Source organism: Misgurnus anguillicaudatus, chromosome 10, assembly GCF_027580225.2.
Source record: "Misgurnus anguillicaudatus chromosome 10, ASM2758022v2, whole genome shotgun sequence".
Taxonomy (NCBI): domain Eukaryota; kingdom Metazoa; phylum Chordata; class Actinopteri; order Cypriniformes; family Cobitidae; genus Misgurnus; species Misgurnus anguillicaudatus.
This window is the reverse complement of record NC_073346.2, coordinates 30,669,443-30,686,040: the sequence shown is the minus strand read 5'-3', so window position 1 is coordinate 30,686,040 and position 16,598 is coordinate 30,669,443. Positions and strand designations below refer to the sequence as shown.

Below are 16,598 nucleotides of genomic sequence, written 5' to 3'. Positions count from 1 at the left end.
CAGAAATAAACAGCAATTACCGTCCCTGCTCAAATGGCCAGTATTACGAGTGGTTTACTAGCTCCACGAAGTGAGTAATCCACAAACATGATTGCCTGCACTTTAATTTACCTCTAAACAAATCAGCCGCACTTCTACCACAAATCAGGCATCGTTTCTGAGAGCCCTGTTTTTAAAAGGCCTTCCGAACAGAGACGTATATGAGTTACAGATGCAAAAAAATAAATAAATATTCTGCATGCACATCAGAGCATCGCACATGCCCTTCAACCTGAGGCTTGGAGTGCGCCGGGTGTTTGGAAAGAAGTTATGAATGACGACGCTTAACTCATAGTGTATTCTGAGTAACGATGCCACAGGCACTTCACTTGTCAAGTTGAATGAGCGTGGCGGGATGAAATCGAGCTCGATTTTTTTATTAGCGACAACCTGCGAAGCTACTGCTTACGCAGCCAAAGCCCGGGCCTCGTGATCAAAACCTGTTTCAGCCCTCGAACGACAACAGAAGCAGCTCTGGTTCCCATTATCATCGAGTTCCAACGCCGCTCCTTCTCTCACATCCACATTAGAGCTCAATCACTCTCTGGCACATCTCACATGGCACCAGCCGCTTTGACTTACTCTGTTTACGTAGGATTGAGCTTTGTGGGAGCGGCGAGGTTGAGCGTCTGATGGCAATTAGACCCAAATTTGCAGTTTATTTAATACTTCAAATTTGACCGTGCAGGGGCAATCACTTACAATTACGAAACGACTCCTGGCGTAAGTGATAAACAAGTCAAAGATATGGTGACCAGACCTGAAAGCCTTTTGAAATACTATACATTAACATCAATTTACCGCTGGCTTAATTGTTCGCTCAAACGCATACGGAGAGTGGAATTCTCCGGGAGAGAAAACAGAGACCGTAGGTTTGCAAGACTATGCCTGTGTTTTTAGGTCGGCCTGGCTTGTTTTGCCTTTCACAGACACAAAGAGGTGGATGGAGGGACCCTCAGAAAAATTTTGGGAAAGACCGCTTTTGTCATCGGAATTTCTCGCTCAGGCGAAAGACCCGCCGCAGGAATATCAATGACCGAACTGATCTCTCCCGCTTTCCTACTTAGCAGAAGCGAAGGTGGCTTACAAAATAAACAGCCTTCCTTCCCGGGTATCCTGCCACGTATCCCAGAACCCCCCCCCTCCCTTGCAGCTAATCCAAGGCCGTGGTGTTAAGAGGGTGCTGCGGTGTATCATACCTTTCCAGTGCCTCCAGCCGCATCCCTGCTAATCGCTTCACTCTTTGACTGTCTGGAAAGTGCTTCTTCAGCTCCTGTAGACAACCCTACACAAGAACAACAACAACAGCGGGTTTGACCGGGTGAACATGCACACAAAACTCATTTATCAAGGTTAACAAATAACAGCAGGTAATATCAAAAGCAAAAAATGCAATGCATCCCCAAATGTATGTTAGAAATGTATGTAATCAGGGTTCCCACACCTTAGTTAACTTCAAATTCAAGGACCTTTTAAGGACTTTCCAGGTCCAATACCCTCAATTTCAAGGACTAAATATAGGGACACATTTCAAGTGAGAGCAATGTTACGTCGTGTTACCTTTAAAGATACATTGTCACAGTTCCCTTTTGAGGGAACTTGCGCTGCGTCACTGCAGTGACACTGGGGACACTTCCAGGGATAAGTGCGTCTATATGTGTATATCAAATTCAACCAATGGTGAGGCTTAACAAAAAAGACAGGGTGATGCAGGAGCCAGGAAGTATATCGCTATCTGAAATATTGCCAAAATGGCGTTACAGGGACGCAGGAAGTATGGCAAGGGAGACGCAGCGTCTCGTTCCCTTCTCAGGGAACAACAGTTACATACGTAACCAGGGACACTTTCATGTGTCAAACACAAATATGCAAAAAAAACATTTTGGTATGAATCAGCATTCGCATACAGAAGATATAAACATTTAAAGCGAACAGTTTAGCACGTGTGCTTAAAAAGTCAAAAATTTTTATGATATTATCCTACACTACACATGCAAAAATATGGATTTTTTCTTGCATAAGATAGATTCAAACACTTTAAATGACCTGTATCTATGTATGTATATTTTAAAAAAATTCCCAGGGCCTTGAATTATTTTCCCCTGATTCACAAACTTTCAAGGATTTCAAGGACCCGTGGGAACCCTGTGTAATGTATAACACCCCAATGAAGCTGATGTTGTTACTCAGAAGGCTCAAACAAACAATGAACACAAGGAATCCTCATTTTATATTTTGCATCATAGTTTGAGCGACAATGCAGAGCTTGCTGTATTATACAGACCTCACAAATCATCTTTCTGAGGTGATGAAATGTGGCCTACGTACATTTTTCACCCACAGCATTTAAAACTTTAAAGACATATACTAAAATGTGTGATGTGACTAGTCTGACAAGACAATATTATAGAGAAGGTTTCTGCTGACCATAAAGTGAAACAGTAACTTTCCTGTCCGTGGGTGCCATGATAAACAGGCCGGCCATACGGCAGTGAGGGAAGATGTGAAAAATTGCAAGTGACACGGGTGAGAATTTAGAACGCTGCCCAGCGGGATCCCGCAATTCCACATTGGCTACTATAAAAGACAGAGGCAGGATGCTACTTTTACCAGTTCTTTCCTTTCGAAACGAACTTTTTTCACACAGTCATGACTTTGTGAGGAATGGTTACTGTCAATTCCAATGTTTTTCTGGTTCGGATGGAAAGTTTGCTCTGTGGCTTAACCCGAATGACCCATTATGCTCACAGACGCTTTTTCCCGCTGTTTTCCTAGCCGCTGGTTAGAACCTCAGAAACTGACTACTGTACGCATCTGAAGTCAACAAGAAGGGTCTAATGTCTTTTCTATAGCTGACACCACACAGTACCTCTGCTATTTTTCACCGCGCCCCTGACCTTTAGCAAAGCTGTTTCTCCGTAAGGAACAGGAGGAATGATGTGTTTCTGAAGGGTAAAATCATTTCAGATTTGGCAATCGGGGTGACAAACTAGCGTATCCTGTGAAAGCTAATGTTGTGCAGGTGAACGAGAGAGCAAGAAAGAGAAAGTCACTTAAGTGTTAAAAATAACTTACCCAGGCCAAATCGTCACGACTGCAGTCCAGCGCAGCGATCATCACTTGCTCGTAAATTATCCAAACTGGGTACAGGAGACAAGCATAAAACAATACCATATTAGTGGGTATGATTCTCAAAGTTTTAGTAAGGATGATGAATTAACATCTAGCCCATGTGGACGCTTCAAGCTAACTGTGACAGTTTCTTTCTGTGTAATTGGAAAAGACAATCTTCAATATCCATCAGCAAGGGAGTTTATCTTCATAATCTCTGGGTGTGAGCGAGCTGGCAGCTCTTATGGAAACGGTCAAGAATATCACACTATGATGCCAAACAAAACTAAGACGCTGATTTTTGACAAGAAAATCTTAGAGTGATCATCAGTTTCACGTAACGGTTCAGTAAAACACAGCAAAGGGTGAGCGGTTTTAACCCTCTATTTGTTATGCCATGCTAAAATTAAGCACCCATGCACTGATTCATGAGTAATAGGACAGAAGAGGCTAGAGAACAACAGTAATGAATACCTAAATATTTTTTGGGTTAATCTGTTAAACAGGTACACATATATTAACATTTCTTCTTTTTTTCTTAAAAATTACTCAATGCAAGTCAAATCTCAGATAAATACCACCCTCAGGTGTTCCTGTAGCTGAATTGGTAAAGACTTGTGTTATCAGTGCAAAAAGTAATAGGTTCGAATAGGTTTGGGCTAGGGCTGTCACTTTTGTGAAAAAATCATTTTCGATTTTTAATATATAAGTGTTCATTGAATCGATTGTAAAATCGATTTTCCATGTCTAAAAAAGACGTTTCCATTTAACCCCAAATAACAGACAAATGTAAAGAGAGCACCTGAAACGCACAAGTCAGCAATATTTCTTATTCATTGTCATTAAGTTTCGTGCAGAATAAAAAACAGCAACAGTAGTGCAACATTCTCTAAAAAAATATGCAGAGTGGACTGCTGCCATAAATGAAAAACATTACTGCAGGTTCAACCGGCTGCTTTTATGATTTAGGCAATTCAAAATTTATTTTAAATAATGATTCGATCCATTTCAAACAACTGTTCAAAAATGAAACTTTAAATAGACTTACTTGAAGTTGAGAACATGCTGTGTATTTTTTTATTAAACGTAACCGACACTTAGGCGGCACTAGGCAGGCATAATGAAATGCGCAAAAAGACTAGGGCCATTACAAATTATTGGTCAGGAAAACAAGTCGATCAACATTGTAGGGGTCAAGAGCAGAGCGCTTTTCATTCACTATATGTCCATCTGTTGAGAAGACGCACTCCGACCGCTCTGATGTCCCAGGGAAACTCGGGTGCTTCGTTGCCAGCTGCGTATTTCGTACTGCCAATCTTCCATCTCAAAAGCGGGTCGCTGTCAGCTAGCAAGGGTGTCTCCTTGTCATAACTCATCATCTCCTGTAAGGTCACAATTTCGACGCTGTCTCGTGTTGCACAGGTTTATTGACGTTGTCCTCCATTTTCTTTGCAAAACACTAGATGCAGCGATTGAAAGCGTGAAACTATAGGTGCGTAAAATTGCTGGGTATTTTCTGTCTAGCTTTCGCACACCTACTGCACTTTCGGAATTCTTTATTTTCTTTTTCTGCTTGTTTGTGAGTTTTGTTACATCTATATTTTTAACTGTTTAATTCTTTTAAATTAATAGTGTACATATTTGGTTAAAATCGATTGCCTATTTTCGTTTTCGAAACGTTTTTTGGTTGGTCCGATCGATTGTGCAATCGATTTTCGAACGAAAAGTGACAGCCCTAGTTTGGGCCGATTTTTGCGAGTTTTACGTGTATCGGCATCGCCCAATACGTGGCTGCTGTGTTCGCCGATTTTTTCCACCATTATTTACAGACAAAGTGCTGGAAGCCGCAAGCGATTGCAGGTCATGTGATTAAAAACAACCAACCTTTCCATGACAACATCGAAAGCTCGGCCTAACAGCTGATCATACCTGGACAAAGCGGGTTTTTATTTCTCATCTCTATATATATTTGTAGTCGTAAATTGCTAGAAATCAATATCCTTTCCTGATAGTTCCTCATCATTGTGGAGAGTGCATTTCATGGTTCCATAGCACAGTCACCTCTTTTTACTATTTGTTAAATATAGTTTACTTTTTTAAGTTCAATAAACGTTACTTTTTTAAACATTTGGCATCATCGTGTCATTTTTATAATGTAAATTGAGTGAGCAAACGCAGTATCGGCTACAAATATCGGCTCAAGAAAATCGGCAGCCTGTATCGGTCATCGGCTAAGGCTGATGAAACAAAAATCGGTATCGGCATTGGCACTAAAAAAATCCATATCGGTCGATCCCTAAAATACACATACTGATCAAATGTACACCTTGAAATATAATGTAAGTCACATTTTCTAGTTTTTCTTAAAGATTACTAAATGCAAATGGCAAATCCGGGCCTGGGTGTTCCTGTAGCTCAGTTGGTAGAGCGTTGTGATATCAGTGCAAAAAGTCCCAGAAAATACACACAGTGATGCACCTTGTAAAGCACTGTATTGGTTTGGGAAAAGTGTCTGCCAAATGAATAAACATAAATGTCACGTTTAATATATATATATATATATATATATATATATATATATATATATATATATATATATATATATTATATTATATTATATTATATTATATTATATTATATTATATTATATTATATTATATTATATTATATTATATTATATTATATTATATATATATATATATATATATATATATATATATATATATATATATATATATACCCCCTATACCGTTTTATATATATATATATATATATATATATATATATATATATATATATATATATATATATATATATATATATATATATATATATATATATATATATATATATAAAGAAATATAAATAGACAAAATAATAAAATCTATTTAGCTTAGAGATGCACAGATATATAAGACAATAAAAGCAGTTTATAACACTATCGATTGTTTAAAAACAGCCTATAGTCATGGCCGATATATCCTGTCAATGGAAAATGCAATGAATTTGAGCCCTGTGAAAATGACAAAAAAAACATTGCTAGTTAAATGTTCAATATTATTGGTCATAATATCAATGAATAACATTCAGAAAATGTAATCTTCAGAATTTAGTTAATGCAGGTTAATATAACCACCAAACTATTGATATCGGCATCAGTATCTCAGATATCAGTCTGAATAATCGCCTAACGGTGGGAAATTTTATATGGATGCATCTCTAATTTAGCTACTTGTTTTTTTGGTGATTGCACTAATAGAGAGAGTTAGTAATCACATGCTTTTTCCTTAAAATCTTACATTATTTTCCTTAAAAAAAAACACACAGTTTACACTGAAAAAAATAAAGGCTGGATTTACTTAAAAATATAGTGCGTCGTTTTTGCATACATTTTTTAAGTAAGTATTCCATGGAATTAATAATTTATGCAATTGCTTAAAATTTCAAGTTAAACTTACTTTAAAAAGTTTTTTATATATATATTTTTTTAAACGTGACATTTACATTTATGCATTTGACAGATACTTTTCCCAAAGTAATACAGCCTTATTTATTTTTTTTACAGTTTTTTACTGTTGAACTTATCTCTACATTAACTCTAAATATAATTCAACTGCACCTGACAAGAGATTAAAAATCTTACAACATATAACACAAAACTTGAACAATGCAAGTGCCACTAGCCGTTGTATTTTCAGCATAACTACAGATTTGTGGGCTTTGTTAATAAATCCAATTAATGAAGTTAATGCTCCATAACAGACAAGTGTGTTTTGACAAGCATGCTCAAGTCTATCGGCTGAATGATTTCCAAAGTGTTAATTGAAAAAGAACAGTAAAATTGTGCAGAACTGATATGCCAGAACAAACAAACGCCTGCAGCTTTTTTGCTGGTTTTATGATTCCAAGTCTTGCTTTGATAATTACCATCTTGTTTCACAGCCAATTTAAGAGCTGGTTTCCATAAAACCAAGCTGTGTAAAGTGTTTACCCCACTCTTTAAAGACAGTATGAATCATACAGACAACAACAAAAAGCAGCCGACAAGACTACATCAAGAATCAATAAAATCCACCGTGAATCAATAAAATGCAACTAGTCATCACACAGCAAGTGCTCTTCCTTGAAGTCAAGGCGCAATACCAAATTTCACCACATTGGGACATTTCCTATTCAAGAAATGTTCACTCAACTTCCTTGATTAGATAACAGAACCATCTAGCAAATTTTAAACATTTCCTAAAGCCACAAAAACCATCATTATTTTTTTGTTTTTAAATGTCAGTACATGCATCACAGAATATTTATTTCTGAGGGCCATTTGGCAGCTCGCAACTTGGCTTTTTCATTGTTGTTTGCAAAGATTCCTCAAACAGTGGTGATCTTCTCTGACAAAATGGCTAAAAAACATTTAATAATAGTTATTTGAGATCTCACATGGTTTTAAAATAACAATAGATGAATGCAAAAAAATATTGGAGCAGAAAAGAGCTCAATTTCTACAATTGCTAAACCAAAATTGTTTTCTATAAAAGTGAGTTTTAAAGCCAATATCAAGGATCACCTCTTAGAGAATGATTTTAGCTGAAAGGAGTCTTGGCTTTAGTGACTATGTTTGATAACATGAAGGCAAGACTTCATCTGCTTGTCTGGCTTAGAAACAGATAACATAACTGCCCAAAGCAAATAAAGATTAAACCATCTAAAATGTTTCTGTAATATAGTCTCATATTTTCCTGTATTTTTGCTATTGAACCTTTAAAGAGAAATCAAGACCAGAGAAAGTAAAAATGTTTTTTCTTTTTGCCACTGCAGTTGTCGTCATATTTACAAAGTCAGACAGTAGACAACAGAGTCTTAAAAAAGTATAAAATATGAATTTTCATAATAATTATTAGTCCAATCATGAAGGCAATTGTTACTTTATCTTCATTAATATTTACACATTTAGTTAAAGGGGACATATCATAAAAATCTGACTTTTTCCACGTTTAAGTGCTATAACTGGGTCCCCAGTGCTTCTATCAGCCTAGAAAATGTAAAAAAGATCAACCCAGTAACTTAGTTTTGGTAAACCATTCTGAGCAAGCATGTGGAAAAAATAGGTAATTGAAAATTGGCTCCCCTTGTGATGTCAGAAGGGGATAATACCGCCCCTTAATCTGCACTATCCAATTACGGCACTGCCACTTGGTGCAAGGATCAGCTCAACTGCATTTAAAAGGACACCCAAAAACAGCACATTTTTGCTCACACCTAAAAAGTGGCAATTTTAATATGCTATATAAATTATCTATATGGCATTTTGAGCTAAAACTTCACATATGTACTCTGGGGACACCAAAGTACACCTTAAAAAAAGTCTTGTGAAACGTCCCCTTTAAATAACTTATTTAACTGATAGAAAGCGACTGATGCAGAAACATACATCTATTGCTATTGTGCATTCAGGTAAAAAGGTCCTATTATATACTATTTTGGATATGCACCAATATGTACCTTTGAGGTACGAACATGCACCTTTTAACTAAAGGTACCGCCCAGTGGTAACTTTTGCATCCTTCTTTCTAAGAGTGTACTTAAAGTGCACTTGCTTTCGGCAGACTGTGACAAACTTCTAAACACAAGGTCAAACCTCAGTACTCAAAGGTTTTATGCGTCATTTCAAGTGAGTCATCCGTTCGGTGAGGTAGTGAGTCCTCTGAGTGATTAAGTCTGATTCAGACAGACGACTCCTGCGTTTTAATCGAGAGCGAACTCCGTTTGACTGGGTATGACGCTTCTGGCCATCACTCTGCATTTGGCAGATGTTTTCATCCAAAGCAACTCAAGATATTCAAGGTATACATTTGCTGTAAGTGGCTTCCTTATGTCTCAAGCTCATGACGTACAGGAACATTATTAAATGAAATGAAAATCTACGTAAGAATTAGCATCGCCTGCTTGAACATATCCTTGCTCTTACCGCAAGGTCATTGGCCTATTATATAGTATATAATGAATATAATACCGCTCAGAATAATGGTCTATCAATCATATTTATTTTGGAACTGTCTTCTGTGTCTCTTTTGAAAAGAGCAAGTCGTCAACATTAAGTGCAATGTAAATAAGACTATGATGGAGACTTTGTGCATGGCTTTGTTTTGTTTGGGTGAGACTAATTGTACTTACTGTCATCTCCCAGTTTAGATGCATGCTCACTAATCAGCTCCTCACCAACATCCACAATCTGCTCACTGTTCCTGTAATTCTCTTCTCTCCACTTACGGAGTTTGTCACGCATATCTGAAATGTAATAAAAAAACTCATTAGCCACTGACTGAAACCTCTTATTTGTTTTTGTGCTTTGATTTGGCAATTAATTCAACAATGAATTAAATGCTATCTGACTCAGTCAATCCATTATTACTCAAAACTCGAATTTCCCTATAAAATCAGACTTTAAAAAATCAGACCTAAATAAACCAGATAAGAGAATTCAACGCCTTTACAATGACATGCATTCTGATGATGATAATGGAGTCAAAATACTAGGGATGCTCCGATCGATCGGCATCGGCCGATAATGGCATTAAATTACTCGATCAGTACTCGCCGATCTCATGAACTGATCTTTCTGTTTACTTTTGTCATCATAGGGATCCTGAATGCGGCTGCAAATAGAAACAATTTTTTACGTAGTGTGAGCATTTTTTATAGAGATCGACCGATATATCTGTTTTCCGATATTTTCCCCGATATTTGAGCATTTTCCGATGATTGGATATCGGGTTTGTAATATCGAATTGACCGATAAACGAGAGAATTGAGAATTGCGCGCTGGACGCATCTGAGGAGAAGAGCTCACAGCAGCAGCAGCGTGCACAGCAAATATGACGGCGGAGTGACGCGACTTCATTAAAAGGACTTTGAGTATACTTACTTTGCATCTGAGGCATTTATAACACATTTTATTTGTGCATTAAAGTGATACCATGTAATTTTTCAACCTTCATAATACATTTTCAAGACCCTTGTGACAGTACATCGACTTTAAATAGGTTGAATGACATGTCTACTATAGCCTGACGGGGTCTGTATCACTTTTACTCGTATTTTAAAACTTAGGGTTTGTGGTAGTAACCAGAGCACAAAAAAAAACTACAAAATTCGACTGCTTTACGGCATACGTCACTTCCTCCACACAATTTGTTTTAACGTGAATTTTGCTGGAGGCTACTTAAGGAGTGTAGAGAGCAGTTTCTATTATGTGACTCTGTGGCACAGTCTTTAGTGTCACGGACCTATAACACGGGCGACCCGGGTTCGATTCCCCTTAAAGGCTATTTTTTATATAAACTGTTGATTCATACATGAATGCGATGTTCTTTATAAATTACGGCGATTATTGCATATAGTTCCCTGTATTCAGATGCTGTGTTCACGTATTTACCTTTCTTTTTACTGTGTCTATGATATTTACATTACAATCCAGGATGCTATAGCACTCAAACTTTCTCACAGTGTAAAACCAAACCCTATTCATTCACCAATCAGATCCGAGCGTTTCTCTCTTCTCTCTTCCTCATTTGCTGCGTTCCGCTGTCACTCGCGTGACGTATTACAAAGCGGCAGACCTAAACGCATCGGTTTACTTGGATTTGGAGCGATTTTCACACAAAAAAGAGGAATAACGAGCGCCATTGCGGAAAATCCTGGTGGCGAGGGAGAGAGAGAGGATGCAACAATATTTGTTTGGAAAAAGGCAAGGAAATACTTCTGGTCGTTTCTGAATTGGAAGGCTGCAGCCTCCGGAGGTCAAATATGCAGGCTGCACACGTCATCAAGCCTGGGTTATTAAGGTAAACTGAGCATTACATTCGCAAGTCATAAGCATACTGCAACAATTTACGATTAACTAAGTATAATAGTCAACTTTGTAATTGTTAATATTGTGAAATAAGACAGTCTTGATGACGTATTAGAAATACGACATCCGGAGGCTGCAACCTTCAGATTGAGAAATGGCTTCTGCCACGACGAGTTCCTCATCAGAAAGTTGTAACATGACTGCGTTTCTCCCTGTTGTCTCAAAATGTTGATCGTTTAGCATTTTAAATGTTTAGTTTTTAGTTTAGTTTTAAGGTTGGCCAGTTCCTTTCCTTTGCGACAGTGCTGCGGCGCTTGTGGGCTCTAGGGGCGCTAGAAGTGAAAAATACGTGTCTAGCACCCCCTAGTGGCCAAAAGTTTCATGGTGTCCCTTTAATGTATGTTATGTTAAATAAGTTGATATATTAAAAGCAATGTATGCAGTTTGTCCAAGAATAGAGGCGAACTCACAAAATGACGTGCTGTTCACTTACCGGGGTTGAAGGCTGAAGCTTTTAACAAGATTTACACTAAGTTATATTACAATTTACCAGATAAACATTATTTTGCTAAAATATCTATATACATGTCTGTGGGTATTAATTAATTATTTATTACCTCCGCAAGTGGTCACAGTTTGATACAGTTAATGCGTGAGTAAATGCATAGATAACAGCGCTGTCAACAGCCATTTCATAAGCTATAACAACAAAATATTAATTATTCTGACATCATTACCAGTTAAGAAATTCAGTGATATATAAGCCGTTTTGTTTGTTACTTTCCTGAATGTAGTATTTCAGTCAGTGATATTATTTGTAAAACCTCTTTGCCAACTACTTGTTGGACTGCTGAAGGCTACATGTTGCTGGTCAAAACAACCATATTATTCCAAAAAAGGCACTTAATCCACCTGTTTTACTCTATAAACTATGTATAACAAGCAGCCAACTCCGCTATAGTTTTCTCTCTCTCCCGCTGCCAACCGCAGCGCGAACTTTGGATCAGTCCATTTCTGACGAAATGATAGGGGTGTTTGGAATGGTCCATGTATTGGGAATATAGTTTCTACATTATTCATTAAATTAATATTATTCTTCTCTCTTTCTGACCCCTCTATTTATTACTTTGTATGCAAAGAGGGAGTGATTGTGATGATGATTATTATTATAAGGGTTTGTTTAGTTCAGTAGTGTTGTAGTAATTATTATGTCAAAAACAAAAGTATAACAGTAAATAAAAATCGGTTTAGCATATCGGTTATCGGGCACATAAGCATCCAAATATTTGTTATTGGCATCGGTTTAAAAAAAATGAGTATCGGTCGATCTCTAATTTTTTATAACCCGTTGCTCATGTGCGACGTGCAGATTTGGATTTCTCTCTCTGCCTTTACAGAGATATGTGTATTTTCTATGAGGATGCGCTCCGGTCAACCCAAGCGTCTTCACATCCCATCAAACAGCGTATACAACACATTTCTATCGTGGACATTTGCATCCTCACGCCAAAAGTTTATTATTTGCATGCGTTTTTTGACCGTTTAAACTTAAATTTTTCCCTCAGCTGCTCTTGTCTGTACACCAAATGTTAACAGTTACAGTCATCATAGAGCTTGCATATTAGCTTAAAAAACAAACAAATCGGTAACAGAATTTGTATCGGCCGATTACGAAGATAACAAATCGGTAATCGGTATCAGCTGCAAAAATCCTGATCGGAGCATCCCTATTAAATACAGTTAGGCTGCCTAAAGATTACTCGTGACTATTTGTTTGCAGAATAAAAGTTTTTGTTTACATAATATATGTGGCTGTGCTGTGTCTAATAATTTATGTATACGTATAAACACACACACACACACATGCATGTATATATTTAAGAAATATTTGCTTGTATACATGTTTATATTTATATGACTCTAAACTTTATATTTATATGACTCTATAAAAGCATGTTACTCCTATTTTACATTCACTACACTGATTGCCTGTTTGTTTTAGAGTGGATTTAAAAATTTGCTCCCTTTTTCTCAGTGAGTTACTGACCGAGTATCAACCCACTAGATACCTTTGGTCTTCCAACCAGGATCTATTGCTTACCCCTAAATCAAGGCTTTAGGGCAAGGGAGATCGTGTTTTCTGTATTGCTGCCCAAGCCTCTTCTTTTAATATTTTAAGTCCAGGCTAAAGACATTTTTATTTTCAAAAGCGTATGGCTGATGGGATATTTTTTACGATTTTAAAATTTTTCTGTTTGTTTGTTTGTTGTGTGTTTTTCAGTTTTTAAAGGACAAGTTCGGTATTTTCATTCTTTTGCAGCAATTTTTGTGTGAGCATATCAGTGAACACCCCTGACCACTTGGCGAGTTTCACTTCTTTGTAAACGAAAGTTTAAGGATTTAAGGATTGTTCCAGTGCACCTATGCAGCTATTGTGGGGTGGGTGGGTGATACCACAGAAACTGAAAATTCTTGGGCCAGCAGCATATGTCCAAATTTCAGTCAAAACCGTTCTATTTCATCATAAACAATCTGAAAACAGGGCTTTAAATGTAAAATACCAAACTTGTCCTTTAATGACCTAATGAAGGCACATTGGTAGACGGAAGTTGTAATTAACTGTGCTATATAAATATTGTAATTGTCATATGTTATATTATATACAAGTACAAATATTTATTATATAAATAGATTTTCTATATATACTATATTCTAATATATGTATTTATATATACATAGTTATTAGACACAGTACACCCGCATATATTATATAGTCGCAGCTTAGGTAACACAATATGTAATATATATGCCCATTTTTAAACAAGTATTTGTAGTGGATACAAGTACATGCCATGTATGGCTTTTTATAACCCTAGTAAATGTATGATTTCTATAAAACAAATGATGATGCTATATAAAATCAGAAGCAAAACAATTTATAATCTGTAACCATAATTAATTATTCTCTCAAAATAATGACTATTTGAATAGTTTATGTGACATACTGTATACAAAATGACTGTATTTATGTAACATATACTATTACTATTGTAAAACCTAGATTTTGAAAGGGGTTGGTTTGCTACTTACTGTACAGGTCTTTAGATTTAGATTATATATAGAGGCACATACAATAAACTATATGGTATCATATCAAATATCATATCATATATCAGTGACAATGGTTATCATTGTGAGTATCAATTAATACAACTTTTTGGGAGATTTATGAAGAATAAAAAAGGATTGATCATAAGCCAAGTCTTTTTTATATCGTTTATACGTGTGTAATAACATACATGATCAGACATACACAAACCGAATCATCTTTTATTAAATAACTCGATTATAGTTGGGACACTGTTAGCAATGCTAAACATAGTCACAGCTGTTTTCGAAATGATTTACATTGCACTAGGCATCTCATATATTTGTGAGAATCTTAAATTTGGATAAAATCGCATTGTTGGTTGATTAAACAGATTCTAATACTAGCCTTTAGCATCATAAGCTAACAAGCTACTTGGATTGCTATGCTGAATGAAAAGCGTAACAGCTATTAAAGTCACCATACGTTTTAATAAATACATCACTTGGATGATGAAACTTGAATACATGGATATACCGAACCAATTTATACGTGTTGTTTAAGAAAACAAAGTTATTTACCTTCCCAAGTGACATCGTAGAGCTCCGATATAGACGACATGTTTTTCAAGCCCCGCCTTGCTTCGCGCTGATTGGAGGGTAGTTGTGACGCCGAGGGTTAACGCTGTACAAAGGGTCAAAGAAGGGCAAAGACCAAAACCAAACACAAATCCTTGGATTTCATTACTTTCCATGCATGCTTATTTTATTATATGGTCTACTTATGTTTTAACCAAAGTTTGACTTTATAATATAATATTATAAAACTGTAAAATCAAATGTTTAGTAATTCAATTCAAATGTATCTATGGCATTTTAGACAAAAACTGCAGAGGCGTAGTTATATAAAAGTATTTTTAACTGTGAAACAGGTAAAAATGAAATGATAAAAAATAGACAATTAAAATACCTGGTATTAGTATTGCATAATGCATATTTCTATTTGTGTAACCCATCATATTTGTGTTTTTAATTTAGACTTGTCAGACATTAATGACCGTACAATTCTGATCACATGTACAGAGCAATGAACTAATGTAAAATTACAAGCCAAGCTTCGGTCAGACTATGTCTTGTTTTTTGTCCTGTTTATTCCCTTTCTGGCATTGCCCATCATCGAATATGTAAAGTGGATTTGGTAATGACAATCTGATTTTGTGTTTCCTTTGAAGTAAAGAATATTTAGTTCCCAAGCTTTAGTGCATTTTATTACCACAGAGAGTACATAGCGTTTGTAAAGGTTACTTTGGTTTCATGTACTAGGTCTATATTTCTTTTGGGCTCAATTGGTCTCTTAGGAGCTGTGGATCTGGCGCAGTGTTTGCTTCAGTCTGCTGTGTCTACCACATTGTGCATTTAACCAAGTAGACTCAGCACATGCTTGTTTATAGCAGCGTAACCTAAAATTGATTTCATCCCCATTGTGGCTCATGTATTGTTGAACCAACAAGGTTTTCACTTCATAAAGACCACTGCTAGTGTACTGATATAGAAAGAGCACCTATAATATCATCGTCTCTGCTGGCATGGACAAGGAGTAAAGAACAACTCGTCTCCAATGCCAGGTTCAGTATACATGCATGTTATCAAAATGTGAAATAAAGTCCTAACCAGTTAAAGTGCACCCATTTCATTACGCTAAAAACACATTATTTTGTGTATTTTGTATAATACAATGTGTTTGCATGGTTTATGTAAAAAAAAAAAAAAAAACATTATTTTCACATACCACACATTTTTGTAGCTCCAGATATACTGCTTTCCTCAAACGTTCTGATTTTGTACAAAGCTCACTGATTTGAAAAGTGCTGTAGCCCTGATTGGCCAGCTAATCTGTAGCCTACGTTGTGATTGGTCTAAATACCTTTGATGTCAGCCGGAAATGTGACGCTCCTTACCATGTTTGAAAGATTCGGTCACATGCAATGCTGACAGGAGTTAACTTACAGGCTGTTAGTCAAAATGGGAGGAACTATGATAATGTTTGTCTTGTCTATGTCAACAGGCCCAGGAAGTAAACTGTTGCCTACAATCTGTGTGTTTGTTGTTGCCCAAAAAAGGGATTTACGTTGGAAATGATAACTCGCGTCATCGTTTACTTTGGGGTATGTACCTTTTGCATATCGTTAAAGCTTACATAACACACGCTGTTTCTGCATTTCTGATGTTAATCTGGAGTACCTAGAGTAGTATTACATCATTTATATAGTTTTTATTTTAATCAGATTTATAAAAGAAAGATTACCTTTACTGATTCTTTCCAATAACGTACGAAAGAGTCATGCGTTACTCACCGAATGCAACTCATGAGTCATGACCCGGATGGGACTTTTCAATGAAATCCAACAAATCAAACTCACATGCAAAACTCCGCTGCTGCCCCGGAAAAACAAACTATATCAATTGTTTCCATAAGGCGGGCTTTCTTCTAGCCTGACGTTGTCATACTCAA

General features: G+C 36.5%; 1 protein-coding gene across 1 annotated transcript in view; it reads right to left on the bottom strand.

Moving 5' to 3' along the window:
* Nucleotides 1-14,825, bottom strand: part of emc2 (ER membrane protein complex subunit 2) — a 43,445-nt gene extending 28,620 nt beyond the window's left edge. Inside the window, exons 1-4 of the mRNA XM_055210837.2 lie at nucleotides 14,669-14,825; nucleotides 9,322-9,435; nucleotides 3,115-3,179; nucleotides 1,239-1,324 (exon numbers count right to left, since the gene is read on the bottom strand). Of these exons, the coding sequence (XP_055066812.1) occupies nucleotides 1,239-1,324; nucleotides 3,115-3,179; nucleotides 9,322-9,435; nucleotides 14,669-14,708 (305 nt within the window). The 5' untranslated portion in view covers nucleotides 14,709-14,825. The remainder of the gene's footprint in view (nucleotides 1-1,238; nucleotides 1,325-3,114; nucleotides 3,180-9,321; nucleotides 9,436-14,668) is intronic.
* Nucleotides 14,826-16,598: the final 1,773 nt, after the last annotated feature.